This window comes from Penicillium crustosum (assembly GCF_028827405.1).
Source record: "Penicillium crustosum strain IBT 35664 chromosome Unknown utg000002l_segment0_segment0, whole genome shotgun sequence".
NCBI lineage: Eukaryota > Fungi > Ascomycota > Eurotiomycetes > Eurotiales > Aspergillaceae > Penicillium > Penicillium crustosum.
The window spans coordinates 4,109,015-4,122,946 of NW_026623123.1; the positions used below are offsets into that span (position 1 = coordinate 4,109,015).

A 13,932-nucleotide genomic window follows, 5' to 3' on the forward strand; every position below is an offset into this window, starting at 1 on the left:
TTTTTTTTCTGCTCCGCGGGAGCACGGACCACCAGTCAACTTTTTTTGCTTATCGGCTTTGGATCGCATTATCGAGGTCGATTTCCTTTCTAACACAAGCTCAAAGCTCGTGCGCTTGAATTTTATATTATCATGGTGAAGCGAAAGGCTGAAAAACAGCAATCAGCTGGTAAGCCCTCTATCCATGCTCTACGACACCAATTTGAAGCTCACATGTCGTTCCTCTAGGCCCTGTTAGCGCTGTCGCTGCTTTGGCAGCGCGCAGAGCTCGACAACAGCAAGCACAGAGCGCAAATGTACCAAAGGATGCATCACAACCTGTTGTCGAGAGCGAGCCGCCCTCGAAAAAGTCACGGCAGTCTCTCGACGGACCTGGGGCGACTGAGACCAATGAAGAGCATCGTGGTACACGGACAAAGGCAGCAAAGAAACAAGATGGGCCATTGCCCGCACAGACAACCCCGGAACGCCCAGTAAGAGTAAGCCGGCCTCAAAAATCGGAATTGAAGCCCGAGGTGGAGGATACTTTGAAGCACACCGAAGACAACCAGTCTGGAAAAGACCAAGTCGAGGATGCGGGGGAGATGGACGAGGATGATGTTGCGTCTGTTGTGGGTGATGCCGATGGCTATGAATCGCCCGCAGAAACACCAGCAGAGCTCCAGAATTTCCCTCTGTCCAAGGCTCGGTTGAACAAGAGCAACATAGTCTACAGTGATGAGAGCACACTTTGCATTCGCATCAAGGAACGGACGGTATGGACGAACCCTTCCAGCCATTTGGGGTGGGTGCTGACCTAATTCAGAACCTGGCGTTGTTGGGCCGTTATGATCTTTGGGTCAAAAGAGGTGTTGTCAGTCTGATGGGCGCAAAATTGCATCCGTCCTCACAACTGCATAGGGTTTATGCTCCTTCAACCCACTCTTTGCCAGTCATCAAATGTGTTGCCGGAATTGATGGCGACGCAGAAGTGGAGATCAAGTCCTGCACCAGCGGTATTTCCCGGCTCCGTGACCTCTCACCTTTGTATCAAAGGATCTGGGCTGGCGAGAACACCGCTGCAGATAAAATCACCCTAAAAGGGGCCGCAAAAGACTCGAAGCGGACTTTTTCAGTGGTATGTTACCATACCCTACACCGGCTCGAGATGTGTTCAAAGCTAATTGACTTGACAGTTGTATACATCGGCCGATGATTCCTTAAATAGACATATCCGACCACTTCACCTTGACAAGAAATGGAGTGCATCAATGAAATCTCTCTCACAACGTGAAGGACAACTTCGGGTTCTAATATGTGGCCCCAAGTCATCCGGAAAGTCTACCTTTAGTCGTTATTTGTTGAATCACGTTCTCAGTCCAACACCCGAGACAGAGAATGGATATACTAATACCGATGGAGTTGCTTTCCTGGATCTAGACCCAGGCCAGCCCGAGTTTGCCCCTATGGGTCAAGTTTATCTTGCACGCTTGCGTTCTCCATTCTTCGGTCCGCCTTTCACCCACCCATCATTGGATGATTCCCGTGACGGTGAAATAGTGCGGGCGCATCATATCGGCGCAACATCGCCAAAAGAAGACCCTGATCATTATGCACTGGCGGTCATGGATCTTATGGATCAATACCGCTCGTTACTAGAGAACCATCCCCAATGCCCTCTGATCATCAATTACCCTGGTTGGATCTTTGGGCAAGGGTTGGAGGTTGCAACTTGGCTGGTCAGATCTCTCGGTCTCTCTGATGTGGTATATATGAGTGAAAAGGGCCCATCAGAAGTTGTGGATCCGTTAGATCTGGCTGCCCGTGAGGCTCGAGTCCCCTTGACAATCCTCCCCTCCCAGCCCACTGATTTTGTGAGCCGATCAAGCGCTCAATTGCGAGCGATGCAAATCCAGTCATACTTCCATATGTCTCATCCAAATGATCTCAGCACTTCCCTTTGGTCAGATGTACCGCTATCTCGCACGAGGCCTATTACTGTGGACTATGCTGGCGCACGCCAAGGTATCCTGGGCCTCATGGTAATGGGATCCCAGATCAACCCCGATTTACTGCACGAAACGCTTGAAGGCTCTATCGTAGGAGTCGTGGCAGTGGAATCGCCGAAAGCTATCATGAATGGGATGGCAACATCAGAGCCCCCGAATAACGAAGACCATGAAGACATTGACATGGATTCAGCAAACCCAGGCGCAGGTAATCCAGCTGATATTTCCATCGCTGACAGCGTTGTACGAACATCCGAAGACCTTCCTTACCTCTTTGTTGGTTCCGGCAGTTGCACCCCATTGGATCCTAAAGCGTCAAACTGTCTTGGTCTGGCTTTGGTCCGTTCGATTGATACCACTTCGCGCAAGCTTGAGCTCTCCACTCCTATTCCCTCATCTCACCTAGAAAAAGCCATCGAGCAAGGCCATGGCATTGTACTGGTCCGCGGCCAGCTTGATAACCCGAATTGGGCTATCAGTGAAGAATACTACGCCGCTCGTGCGGCAGAGCGGCGTTACCAGGAATCAACATCTGGGTCGAGGAAAGCTGGAGACTCTGGCATTGAACAGGCACACGAACTCGATCCGGCTGAGCATAATCGGACGCTTGCATTGCTGCGAGAGAGAGTCCGCCGGGCAAGCAATGTGCCTTGGATGACTGTTGTGGAAGATAACAGTCGTCATCAGCGTGAAGCTGCTGCACGACGAGAAAAGTCACTATGGAAGCTGAGAAAGAAGGCATATCCTGGCAGCGAGAGCGAGGCGGACTACTAGCTCCCACCTCTTGAATATATACATTAAGTCAAATGCAACAGCAGTTTGCATGCATAAAAGATCTAAATGCCCGCCTCTAGGAAAGAATATTTTAAGTAGTTTTAGACCGACATGCTCGTGAAACAATAAACAGCTGGCGATTACGTAGAGCAAGCAGACCGAGGTAGACATTGGGTGAATTTTGGATTAACTTTGGGAGAATAATTCGCCCTGGGTTGGTTCCTAGCAGATAGGCTCACCATTAGGCAAAACTTGTATGGTGGTAAATCCTACGAAGAATACAATTGTATTCAGCTTCCGTTCTGAGCCTCATGGATTGTCTCCACTCTCCACAAGGACCCCCCGGAGAGTCTCAAGTACCCGGCAGGAGGCTCAGTTTCAGGTTTTATTCGCGCACGCGATTGGTGTGTTTGAATTAGTCCGACAATCCAAAGCTGCCCTGGGGGTCCCCGGGGCCCTTTGTTTGAGGCTAGGGCCGTCGGGTCCCTGAACTAAAGACCCTAATGCGGCGGTCATCCGAATGTCTTCACTTGTACTAGCATATACAAATGTACCAATGTACTAGTCTGTATATGGAATTACTAGTCTGTATATGGAATTTTACTCTTATATCGCGCCATATAAGATGGGGTGCAATTAACAAATGTAAGGCCAAAAACAAGATAGGGACTTTCAATGTATAATGCTTTTGGTTTGACCTTGGGAGGGAGATTGGCAAGCCAAGATAAAACATAAGCAGGCTTAGAGCTCTTTATCCCAAGACGAGGCACCACCATCTGTCTGATCTCCTTGCTTCTGCCACGACTGGAACATAAGAGTTGCCACGTTCCGGCCCATCAGCGCACTGGTCTCCATTGTCGAGATAAAGCTCTCGATGCCACCTGTGTACCACACACCCGGAGCCAGAAGAGTCTCTTCAAATGTCACTCGCGGATACAAAAGAGGATATGGGTTCCATAGCTTCTCATGGAACCAGCTGATATCACCTATCGAAAGGTCTCCAATGGTTGTATTGCTCCCCACAGTCTCACTCTCCAGCCCCAGAATCTGGGTAATGAATTCAGCTGTGGGCCGCTCTGGCGAGAAGATTTTGTAAACGTAATGTTGCTGTTTATCTTCTTCCGATTTCACTGTTCGGAGTGTACTAATACTCCAGAAGCCGCTGGGCCCAACACCATCTGGGTTGGAACCCAGATCAAGGCCCTCGGGCAGAGTGGTCAGAATAGTCTCAGGCGCTCGAGCATTCGAATCCTTCAGGCCAAAATACTTTGGTGAGATGCGGTGTGGGGATGCAAATAGCGTAACGTGCAGATTCACATATGGAATCTCATCCGGGGTGTACTCCAGGGGAGGGGAGACGGAAATACCTGAGTACTGCAAAGGACCGGCAATGACAACTTCATCGAATATTTCATGCTCTGAGTCGGTAGCGGTGTTCAGCTTTGAGGAGACCCTCACAGTCCCATCATCATTGCGCGAAATCTTAGTGGCAGTGGTATTCACTTTGATATTCGCTCCGGAGGCTCTCAGCGCACCATCGAAAATGAGCCAATTTCCGCCCTCGATAGAAACCGCTCCATCCGTAGCCATACAGACGATAGATTCCAAGCCATGGATCAGCCGTAGATTCTGCCCATAGTTCACTCGAGTACTTGCTTGAATAATCTCCCTTGCAAACAACGAGTCGATGCTATTTGTCTGGAGAAACACATCGCCCGGAGACACAGTAGCATTGATCAAGTCAGCCGCAACAGCCGCTTCAGTAAGAGAGCTGAAAGGGAATAAGGGCTCTTCATAAAGGCGAAGAAACCTGCCAACAACACTCTTCATCAGATTCTGGGTACGCAGTGGCGCCAGTCCGTACCGCCAGAAGAGCCGGCCGATATTCCACCAGCTATACGAATTCTTCAACGTGAAAACAAACTGGCTCCCATCCCAGATTCCGATGCTCTCCTCGGCCTCCTTGGGTCGTGCATAGTCAGCACTACTGACCGTCAGACCAAGGTCACGGGAAGCGTTGACCAGGTTGTAATTGACCTGGACAAAGATGGAAGCGCCCAGTTCAATAGGGTACGCTGGGTCGTTGAATACATTGACTGTTGTTGAGCGGCCGCCGATATATGATTCACGCTCATAGACTGTGATATCGACAGGTATGTTGCCTTCATCTGCGAGCTTGCGCAGTTGATACGCAGCAAACGAGCCTCCGGCTCCCGCGCCTATGAGGAATATCAGCCCCGTATGGAACTGTGTTCTTTAGAGAGATGCATACCGATTATTGCCACCCGCTTGGGGGCAGTACTAGCGGATCCTCGCAGTTGCTCTTGTTCTGCTGCATTGCCAAACGAGACGAGTAAGATGGCTAGGATGGAGTATAGGAAGAAAGGGAGATGCCGCGGCATAGACGCCCGCATGGTTATGACTGTACTAGAAGATGACAGAGCTAATTGGTAGTTTAATAGCAAATCCTGATTAACCAGAGTTTAATGTAGATTAAATCGACACCCATGGATGGAGTTGAAGTGTCAAAGGGAGGTGATGCGATGAGCCCTTGTAACTTGGACTTGGTAATCAATACCACGCTAGTCTTATTTAGGACTGGCGCATTTCCATATCGCTTATCTTTTTTGAGGGGCATCACAGATTTGATTCACTTAACTCCGAATCAATTCAAAATGGATCCCTATGACAGTGACTCGAGTCTCGATGAAGATTTCACTGATACCGGTGTGCTTCTAGGCTATGCCGCTGAGGATGTTATTGAGGATGTAATCAGCCATCTTGGAGGCTGGCCGGTATGTTCTATTCCTGCGAAGAATCACTCGATAATTAACTCCAACTAACAACTTTTTTGTTTAGAAATGGCTCGATGAAGCCTCCCCGGCACCTGGCGATTTCGCCAATTGCAAAGTCTGCAACAGCCCCATGCTCCTCCTCCTCGAATTGCATGGCGACCTGCCCGATCACTTCCCCACCGACGAACGACGCCTATACCTATTTGGCTGCCCCAGAAAACCCTGCAACCGCAAGCCAGGCAGTATCAGAGCATTCCGCGCAGCGCGCAAGGTTGCCGTCGGTGGACAAAACAAACAGGTTGAAGCGAAAACGGAGGAAACCCAGCCTGTCGCACCAGAACAACCCAAGCAGGACCTGGGAGCGAGCCTGTTCGGCGCAACAAACCTGACAAGCAACATCTCCTCGAACCAGAATCCCTTCTCCTCCGCTTCGGGCCCAACGCCCGCAGGAAGCAACCCCTTCGCAACACCGGTCCAGGCAACAGCACCTACAGCTGAGAAGCCCGCCGTATCTGCAAGCACCCTTGCCTCATCTTTCGCCGACAAAGTGCGCATCTCCTCGCCGGCCCCTTCAGCCGCGACAAAGAAAACACCTGAATCAAGCACACCGGTGCCGTGGCCCGCGCAGTCCGCATTCCCTGCACCATACAAGAATTTCTACCTAGACGCAGAATACGAGACTCTCTCGCGGCCGTCTTCACCCGAAGTGCCAGATAATGTGCAGATCGAGCCAATGGAGGAAGAAGGCGCTGGCGGCGCCGAGCTCAAGGATACTTTCGAATCCGAGCTCGACAAGGACTTTATGAAGTTCTCGATGCGTCTCGAGCACAACCCGGAGCAGGTGCTGCGGTATGAGTTCCGCGGTACACCACTTCTGTACTCGACTAGTGATGAAGTCGGTGCCCGACTGCATTCTCACAATGCTTCTAATGCCAAGGTCACCACACTCGGTGCGGGAAGTATCCCGCCTTGTGAGTACTGTGGAAGTCAGCGTGTGTTCGAGTTCCAGATTGTTCCGCATGCTATTACTATGCTTGAAGAGGGACGTCCTGGTGTTGGACTTGGCAAGGATGATGCGGGCATGGAGTGGGGCACTATCATCATGGGGGTTTGTGGTAACAACTGTACGCCGCAGGAGTTGGGCGTTACTGGGTGGCGGGAGGAATGGGCTGGTGTGCAGTGGGAGGAGTTGAGATAGGTGTAGACATTTTGCATTAGATGAGAGTATCTTGCCTACCCTAGCTTGTACATAGCAATGTTACTAGGAAAGTCAAGCATTTTCTAGCTATATAAATATTTTTGGTCTGCATTAGCATTTTGGATATATTGCGATATATTGCCGAGGTATACTAGTGACTTTTATTATCACATTTAATACAGATAATTGTTTCACGAGTCAAACTACCCTAAGTCTGTTGAAACCGGGTTCGCGCGATGACAACTGAAAGCCCGTATCTATTTAGCTAAGTAAGTAGGTAGGGGCCATTCTTTCTGAGAAGGATTGACCTATATTGCCCTCAAATGCGCACATCATCTTGTCTTTCCTTGGGATGTCCTAGACTGCTATAGGTTTGTTTCACCTTGCAGCCTTAGACATAATCCAGCTGGTCTATGTTATGGACGTGTGTTACACGGAATGTCCTTGATATATAATTGTGGACCGTCTTCAGCCGAAACTATAAACTGATATATGTGCAACCCGGTACAGCTATATATATGGTCAACAACAATGGACAAGATTGTGTAATCTAAATTAATATGCTAAGATGCACGACCTCTGTATAAATAACCACAGTATCGTCTCTTCCCTTGAAGCTCATGCAAACAAGCACCTTCCTAGCCCTAAAATACGGCTCCCAAGCCAGAAGCACGACATCCTCCAACAAACCAAAACCAAAGGGAAACATAGTGATCACCTCATAGTGCGCAACCCTAGATGGGGGAATTTACAGATATGGCATACACGGCAGCGAAGAACGGTTGCAAAGGTCTCGTGCGAAGCGGTGTTGTTCAACTATCCTCTAGCAATATCCGCGTGAATGCTGTTGCGCCCGGTACTTCCACTACAGGCATATTGCTACTTTTAGACTTGCTGAAGAAGGTGTGGAATATCACCTCGAAAAGACCGCTGAGGAGATTCCGAATGAGTCGGATCTCATCTATCAGCGCTTTGGACTAGGTGGGGATCAGAGTATTATAACCGCAGTGCTGCACTGGGGGAAGTTGCTGTTTTCCTAGCTTTGGATCTGGCAGTGGTGATTAACGGCCAGGTTATTGTTGCCGACAGTGAAAAGTCGGTTGCGGCGTCTGGAGGTGCTGTGCTTTAACTAGGCCGGTTCTTCCTATTAGTCCATCTATATTGGGATCCAGCTGGGTATACTTTGTGGAAGCTAGATATTTTGAATGATGTTATTTGAGCTTGTATCATTTGTAATAATACCATGTCGTGCTATATCCCCATTGCATCTACATCTGAAGCTGGCTCTGTATAATTTTTGATATTGGCAGCAAAGCCGGCCCTACATGGAGGCCCGGCTGAAGTTATGTTATGATATGGACATGACATCTCTCTCTCTTCCTCATATTATCCAGTGCAAATATTTGCATGGATAAGTAAAAAAAAGAATCCAATACAGACAAGAGAAATGGAAAAAAAGAAAAAAAACGCCAGATGCGCCAGGTCCCGACTCATCTCCGAGCCCCTCCTCCATGCGAAATCTATCGTCTGTTCGTCACTTGATCGGGGGTGGGATTCATGAACTCATGTCATGGATGGAAATCAAATTTTCCCTCGCACAGCTTTTTGAAGATTTTAAAAAAAGGTGATACGAAAAAGAGGAAAGAAGTGAAACATTTTCGAATCGACGCAGAAAAAAAATCAAGAATAAAGAGAGAGCTTCCGCAGTAAGCGCTTATGCGGGCAATTCAAAGCCACGACGGATGACACGACCGAACTGCTCGATGCCGACGTGCTCGCTCTTGACCTCGGAGCGGGCCTCGTTCTCCTTGTTGGTAGGCACGCGGATGACGGCGCCATCAACCTTCCAGCCACAGACATCGACGACGAACTTGTCGAGTGCGTCACGGCTGCGGACATCGAGCCAGGACTCGAGGTTCTCGGCGGTGATGGAGCGGAAGGTGTTGCCGACCTCGACGGCGATGCGGATGCGGACGAGCTCCTCGAAGCCAGCCACGTCGGCGGTCAGGTCTGCGTACAGATCATCCGAGTTCAGGGTGGACCAGAACTGGGCGTACTGGGCGGACTCGAGAAGAGTGGACAGGCGGGTGAGCTTCTGCACGGACTCGACGAAATCGGAGGTCTGCGAGGCGGTTTGGGCCTCGGTGGTGGTGGGGAAGGGCTGGGTGTTTGTTGGGAGCAGGGCGAGGCAGAGCGAGAAGGCGGGCGAGGGGAACACAGTCAGGGCCTTGGCCAGGATGTTGGTCACGGTATCGGGTTGGATAAGGTGGGGGTTGAACTGGAAGCTGGGTTTTTTGAAGAGGGTTGTTGTCAGCTTGGATTCGAGGATGTTACGATGATTTAAGGTGTTTGTGAGAAGGATGTCATGCTGTTGATTTCAACCAATGCATGGGTTCTTTCCGTTCAGTATCTTCACAGAATTTCAACATGCCCAAGTGTATTATGGGGATGTCAGGTAATAGGAAACGCTTAAAAGATACTCATCATAGTAGAGCTTCTCAAATATGATTTTCGCAATGCAATCCATGAAAAAAGGGGTTCTAACTCACAGCTTCAGCAGGGCCAAGTTGGCGTAGCAGTCGAATGTCCGGTCCTCGCACTGCTGGGAGACATAGTCCTGGAAGACGGTGGTGGTCTCGGGGTTGTACCGGTCGAGGCCATTGAGGATGGCCTCAATATGGGCCGGCCGGGTCTCACACTTATCGAAGGCGACCATTTTGATATTGCTGGAGGAAGGTGGGAGGTGATGCGGGTCTTTTGTCTCTGCTGTTCTTTTTGGTGGGATTTTCCAAGGTTTGATTGTGGCCGTGGTCGGATTAACCTAAAAGGGTACTTTTACCCGTAATTTTTCCGGACTATAATACAAATGGGCATACAATCACACTTGAGTCTCCGAAAAAATGGCCAATGGCCGTGGATTCATTCGTGTTCAAATAATACATAGAATACATATCTCTTGAATGTCTCATGCGATCGTGCCATCTCAATCATAACCTAGCACTAGTCCCCAAGAGCGGAAACCCGCTAAACAGATGTGCTTGAATCGTTGAACTCTGTGAAGATCGAACGAGATACCCAAGAGAAGAAGCATATCACTTCAAGAAAAAAACTGAAACTGAAACTGAAACCAAGGCTGGTAAAACAAGAAACTCCGTTCCGTGTTTATCAGACGCCATTGTCTATGCCCATGCCCATATCGCAAAAAAAAAACAAAAAAAAGCCGAATCCGTATGCCAAATGAGCAATGCAGAAATCGGTCGAAACACCTTGCCAGCCCGGATAAAAACGCAAGAAAAAAGCACCAAAAAACAAGAGAATAAAACAAGGTCAAAGTTGAAGGTGCCTGAAAAAAAAGAACAAAGCAGGCGGGTATCTCAATAAGAGGTTCATGCAAATGATGAAAAGAATATTTCAAGCCATCACGGGCCGGCGAGGCGCAATAGGAATCGCCTTTGGTCCCGCGGAAATTTCAAGGTTCGACATGTCGATGTCATTACCATCATACTTCTGGTCATCCTTAGGCTGTCTTGCCTTGGAGACTAGAACTGGCTGAGAAGGACTGGCACTTTCTTCGTCGCCGACAGTGCTGCAGACAAAACGTTCCTCATTGAGAGGAATTCCGCCAAACATCGAGCCAAGCTGTTGCAGAAGTGCGACGAAATGAGCATGTAATTCGGTAAAGATGTATTCATTGCCGACGATTTCGGCCAAATTACGGGCACGAATCTGACCAGCTGCACGGCGGCCTGCCGGGTCCATACCCCGGCCGGTGAGGAAGGATGAAACGGGAGGGTACTGACGGCCAGGCTGTCTTCCCGGGTTGTTCTGCTCGTCGCGAGTCTTCTCGTCTTCCTGGAAGCGTTCAGCAGCGTGAACAATGCTGGTTGCGATGCGACCGAATGCGCGCCAGATGATGGGACATGCGCGGAATGCTCTTCCGGCATCGCGCCCCGCCAATGCGACCAGCGCATAACTGCGTCGCTTGCCGCGGGCCATGGGGTCGGGCAGGCGGAAAATGTAGGCGATTGTGTAACCAGCGACTCCGTCACCGAAGCAGATGGGGCCGGAAGAAAGTCCCCGGGGTAGGAGCTCACAGCTTAGGGTGCGAATAGAGGAGCGTCGGAGGAGTGCATAATCAGCGGGGTTAGGCGGACCGCGCTGAGAGAGGTAGGTGTGAATGTGTGTGTGACATGAAGCATCGGAGGCCACTGAAGCAGAGTGAAGTGAGTCGGGAGGAGAAGCATGGGTGTGATAGTCGGTCTCATCGTCCACCTCTGAATGGTTGTTGCCACATGAGTAAACTAGCTCGCGCGAGCGTAGTACGGGGCTAGTGGAATTGCCTTTGGCGTCCCGACTTCCAGGCGCACCGGGAGGTAGCTGTTTGCTGACATTTTCTGGCAGAGACAAACTGCAACTGGCGCAGGTGTCGCCATTTGCGCCACCTCGATTGGATTTATCTTCGGGTGAGGTCGGATGTCCTTTGAGGAAGTACGGGTGATCTTCAATTCTGGGGGACTTCGGGTCGACGGATTTCTGAGATCGAGACTCGTGATCGAAGCGAGACTCATGGGAAGCTGGAGTACCCTGGGGAGATTCGGGTTCGGAGTGACATTGCGGGCATGAAAAAGGTAGAACCTGTGAGCAAATAATAGAGGTGGGACCATGCACCTCGCAGAAGTGCGTCAAAGAGAGCTGAGAGAGTCAGTTCAAGCTCATCCTAGTATATTGTATACATTATTTACTCACAATGAAATCCATGGTGGACCTGATCAAGCAATAACCAGCATCTTTAGTCCATTGTCCCAAGGCATGCTGTGACTGGATAATGACGAAAGGCTGGTATGCGGGTCCACACAGTGACCAGGTTCCAGGGAAAAGAAGGTTAAAAACAAAAAAAGAGTAAAAGGAAATGAAGGGTAAAGAGGTGAGAGAGATATTAAAAGAGAGAGAGAAAGGTAGAGTAGTGGAGTTTGTAATGTGATAAATAAGAAGACAAGCAATAATAATCGAAGGGGCTAAGGCCCTGGCCTCTCTGGGGGGGTTTCGGTGGAAGACCGGGAGTTACACTCTCTACACTCTCTCTTCTCTCAAATGGAAGGTCGATGGAAGAATAGAACTTCTCCACTGGGGAATCCACTTCTCTTAACTCTGCTCTTTTATTTTTCTTCTTTTAATTACCTTTATAACTCTATAACTCTTTTTATCATTTATCATTTATCATTGTTTCTTTTTCTTTTGCTTTTGTTTAAAATGTAATCTATCGTCTCATCGTACTTTCTACACCTTTACCTATATAGTTACACCACCCTTCCGGATGCCTTCCGATCACATTCTTTCATGCTCTTCTCCTGGATTGCTGCATGTGAAAGTCATTCTAAAATCGGGCCGACCATTAATATTCATGGGTTTCCGTGCTTTGCCTAGCGTCTTGACCCGAGGGGCCGTTCTCGTCTGTCTTTGGACCGTTGCGTACAAGTGGATAAGGTGGCTGCAAACAAGGGCTCCATTGTGGGAAAATTTGTGGTACCAATGATCGTGCAGATAATTCGATAATAGTATTAATTCCATCTATGATCTTGATCTTGATACGTACATGGGATCCATATGGATTCAATTTGAAGGTATTATGATCTATCAAATATTAGACAAATCGTCAGGGATTCACCGGTCCCACTTTAGGCATGTCCTTTTTTTTTTTTTTTTTGCTTTTTATATTTTTTTCTTTTTCTTTTGATGTCACTCGAAAATCAGCATGTGTCAGATCAGTCGACAGCCGTCTCTATTCCAGCCATCAGCCCGGTGGATTTCCTCGGGGAGTAATCTGGAGATAACTCCGTGTTAGGGGGGACCGGTAAGGAGGTGAAGGGAAGAATTCCCTGTCCTCCGATTTGCTGAACCCCAGATATTACCTAGGTAGATGTATATAGATTTCTTAGGAGTTCGGGTATACAACATACTCCCTCGCTTCTGGACGATCTTGGGACCCAAAGATGTTCATCTTTCCCCAAGTGGGACACCAAACAGCTCCGTGGGAAAAGTGGGAATCGGGGGAAATATTCCCAGGTTAGCGTGTCCAACAGGGATCTAAACTCTATGGGATTTCCCGACAAGCCTCCGGGAGTCGTGGGATCATACTTGATGTTCCTCTTTACTTTTCGCCGGTACGTTCTCGTTTTTAGTTTTTTGAATGATATAATTAAATAAGATATACTTTGAACTGGAAACTTATACTTCAAATGATCCAAGAATCTCCAATATATATCCCCCTTCACCCGGATGAGGATCATCTTCGGAGTTATTTTCCAGAGTTAACTTCCATTTAAATCAGCCTTTCATCCGTCCCGTCCAGATGACAAACGGATGCGGCTAATATACCACCTCCGATCCTACTCCGAGGATATACAGGCTATATTTCCAAAAAGATGAAACAGACCTTAACACTCCGAAATAGCAGTTGCCCCGGCATTGAGCCGGGATTCCAAAATCCTAGATCCTTGCCGATATAGCCAGGCCAGGTGACCTCCGTCCGGAGGTATACAAAGTACTTTACAATCAGGCAGCCTTCTACCACTAGTTGTACACTAAGTACACTAGTGTACCCTGTGTAGCAGCCTTCAAAGTCCTGTCATCTACTTTCATAATATATACCCCGTCTCAGTATTCCTTCAATGTTATTCTCACCCTATCACGCCGAGGATATAGTTGATTTTCGATCCAATTTAAAATTGGCAGTGAGGGATTTAACATAATATTTACTAAAAAAAAAAAAAAAAGAAAGAAAGAAAAAAGAGCGGCAAACCCACTAAACCACTTGAATCCACTAAACACGAGCGGATCCCTGATTATTTTCGCCAAATAGGCACACGACACTTTAACGGTTCCCGAGGTCGGCCTTCTGATGGATTGCCGGTTTCTCAATACGGAGTATTGAATTCCGTCCATAGGTCCACTTTACCTAATAAATCTTGGAAGTTACATATGAATTTACTAGACTCACGTTAAAACACTATTCATTAAAACACTATTCAGTGTTCCACAATGTTCTACACGTGAGACAATATAGATTATATGGGGGTTAGACCCGGGGCTTTAGACGGAGTATACGGAGTATGCGGAGTACTATATTGGAGTATATTGGAGTTGCAATTTATTACCCAAATCTGATTATTTCGGGAAG

General features: G+C 48.5%; 6 protein-coding genes across 6 annotated transcripts; 3 read left to right on the forward strand and 3 right to left on the reverse strand.

The window, feature by feature from the left end:
* Positions 1 to 132: 132 nt before the first annotated feature.
* On the forward strand, positions 133 to 2,762 carry grc3 (uncharacterized protein; the record flags this gene model as incomplete). The annotated part of the gene is made up of 4 exons (XM_056872817.1): positions 133 to 169; positions 229 to 755; positions 806 to 1,117; positions 1,176 to 2,762. The coding sequence occupies 4 exons, from the start codon at positions 133 to 135 to the stop codon at positions 2,760 to 2,762; spliced, it is 2,463 nt and encodes an 820-aa protein (XP_056730537.1).
* A 741-nt stretch (positions 2,763 to 3,503) lies between these two features.
* N7487_005071 (putative prenylcysteine lyase) lies at positions 3,504 to 5,176 on the reverse strand (the record flags this gene model as incomplete). Its single annotated transcript, XM_056872818.1, has 2 exons — positions 3,504 to 4,981; positions 5,035 to 5,176. 2 exons carry the CDS (start codon positions 5,174 to 5,176, stop codon positions 3,504 to 3,506), a joined length of 1,620 nt encoding a protein of 539 aa, XP_056730538.1.
* A 261-nt stretch (positions 5,177 to 5,437) lies between these two features.
* On the forward strand, positions 5,438 to 6,755 carry N7487_005072 (small subunit rRNA maturation protein TSR4; the record flags this gene model as incomplete). The annotated part of the gene is made up of 2 exons (XM_056872819.1): positions 5,438 to 5,557; positions 5,622 to 6,755. The coding sequence occupies 2 exons, from the start codon at positions 5,438 to 5,440 to the stop codon at positions 6,753 to 6,755; spliced, it is 1,254 nt and encodes a 417-aa protein (XP_056730539.1).
* Positions 6,756 to 7,511: 756 nt separating this feature from the next.
* Positions 7,512 to 7,884, forward strand: N7487_005073 (uncharacterized protein; the record flags this gene model as incomplete). Its single annotated transcript, XM_056872820.1, has 2 exons — positions 7,512 to 7,611; positions 7,724 to 7,884. The coding sequence occupies 2 exons, from the start codon at positions 7,512 to 7,514 to the stop codon at positions 7,882 to 7,884; spliced, it is 261 nt and encodes an 86-aa protein (XP_056730540.1).
* Positions 7,885 to 8,469: 585 nt separating this feature from the next.
* N7487_005074 (CSN8/PSMD8/EIF3K family protein) lies at positions 8,470 to 9,471 on the reverse strand (the record flags this gene model as incomplete). The annotated part of the gene is made up of 2 exons (XM_056872821.1): positions 8,470 to 9,040; positions 9,305 to 9,471. The coding sequence occupies 2 exons, from the start codon at positions 9,469 to 9,471 to the stop codon at positions 8,470 to 8,472; spliced, it is 738 nt and encodes a 245-aa protein (XP_056730541.1).
* Positions 9,472 to 10,166: 695 nt separating this feature from the next.
* On the reverse strand, positions 10,167 to 11,513 carry N7487_005075 (folliculin domain-containing protein; the record flags this gene model as incomplete). The annotated part of the gene is made up of 2 exons (XM_056872822.1): positions 10,167 to 11,447; positions 11,502 to 11,513. 2 exons carry the CDS (start codon positions 11,511 to 11,513, stop codon positions 10,167 to 10,169), a joined length of 1,293 nt encoding a protein of 430 aa, XP_056730542.1.
* Positions 11,514 to 13,932: the final 2,419 nt, after the last annotated feature.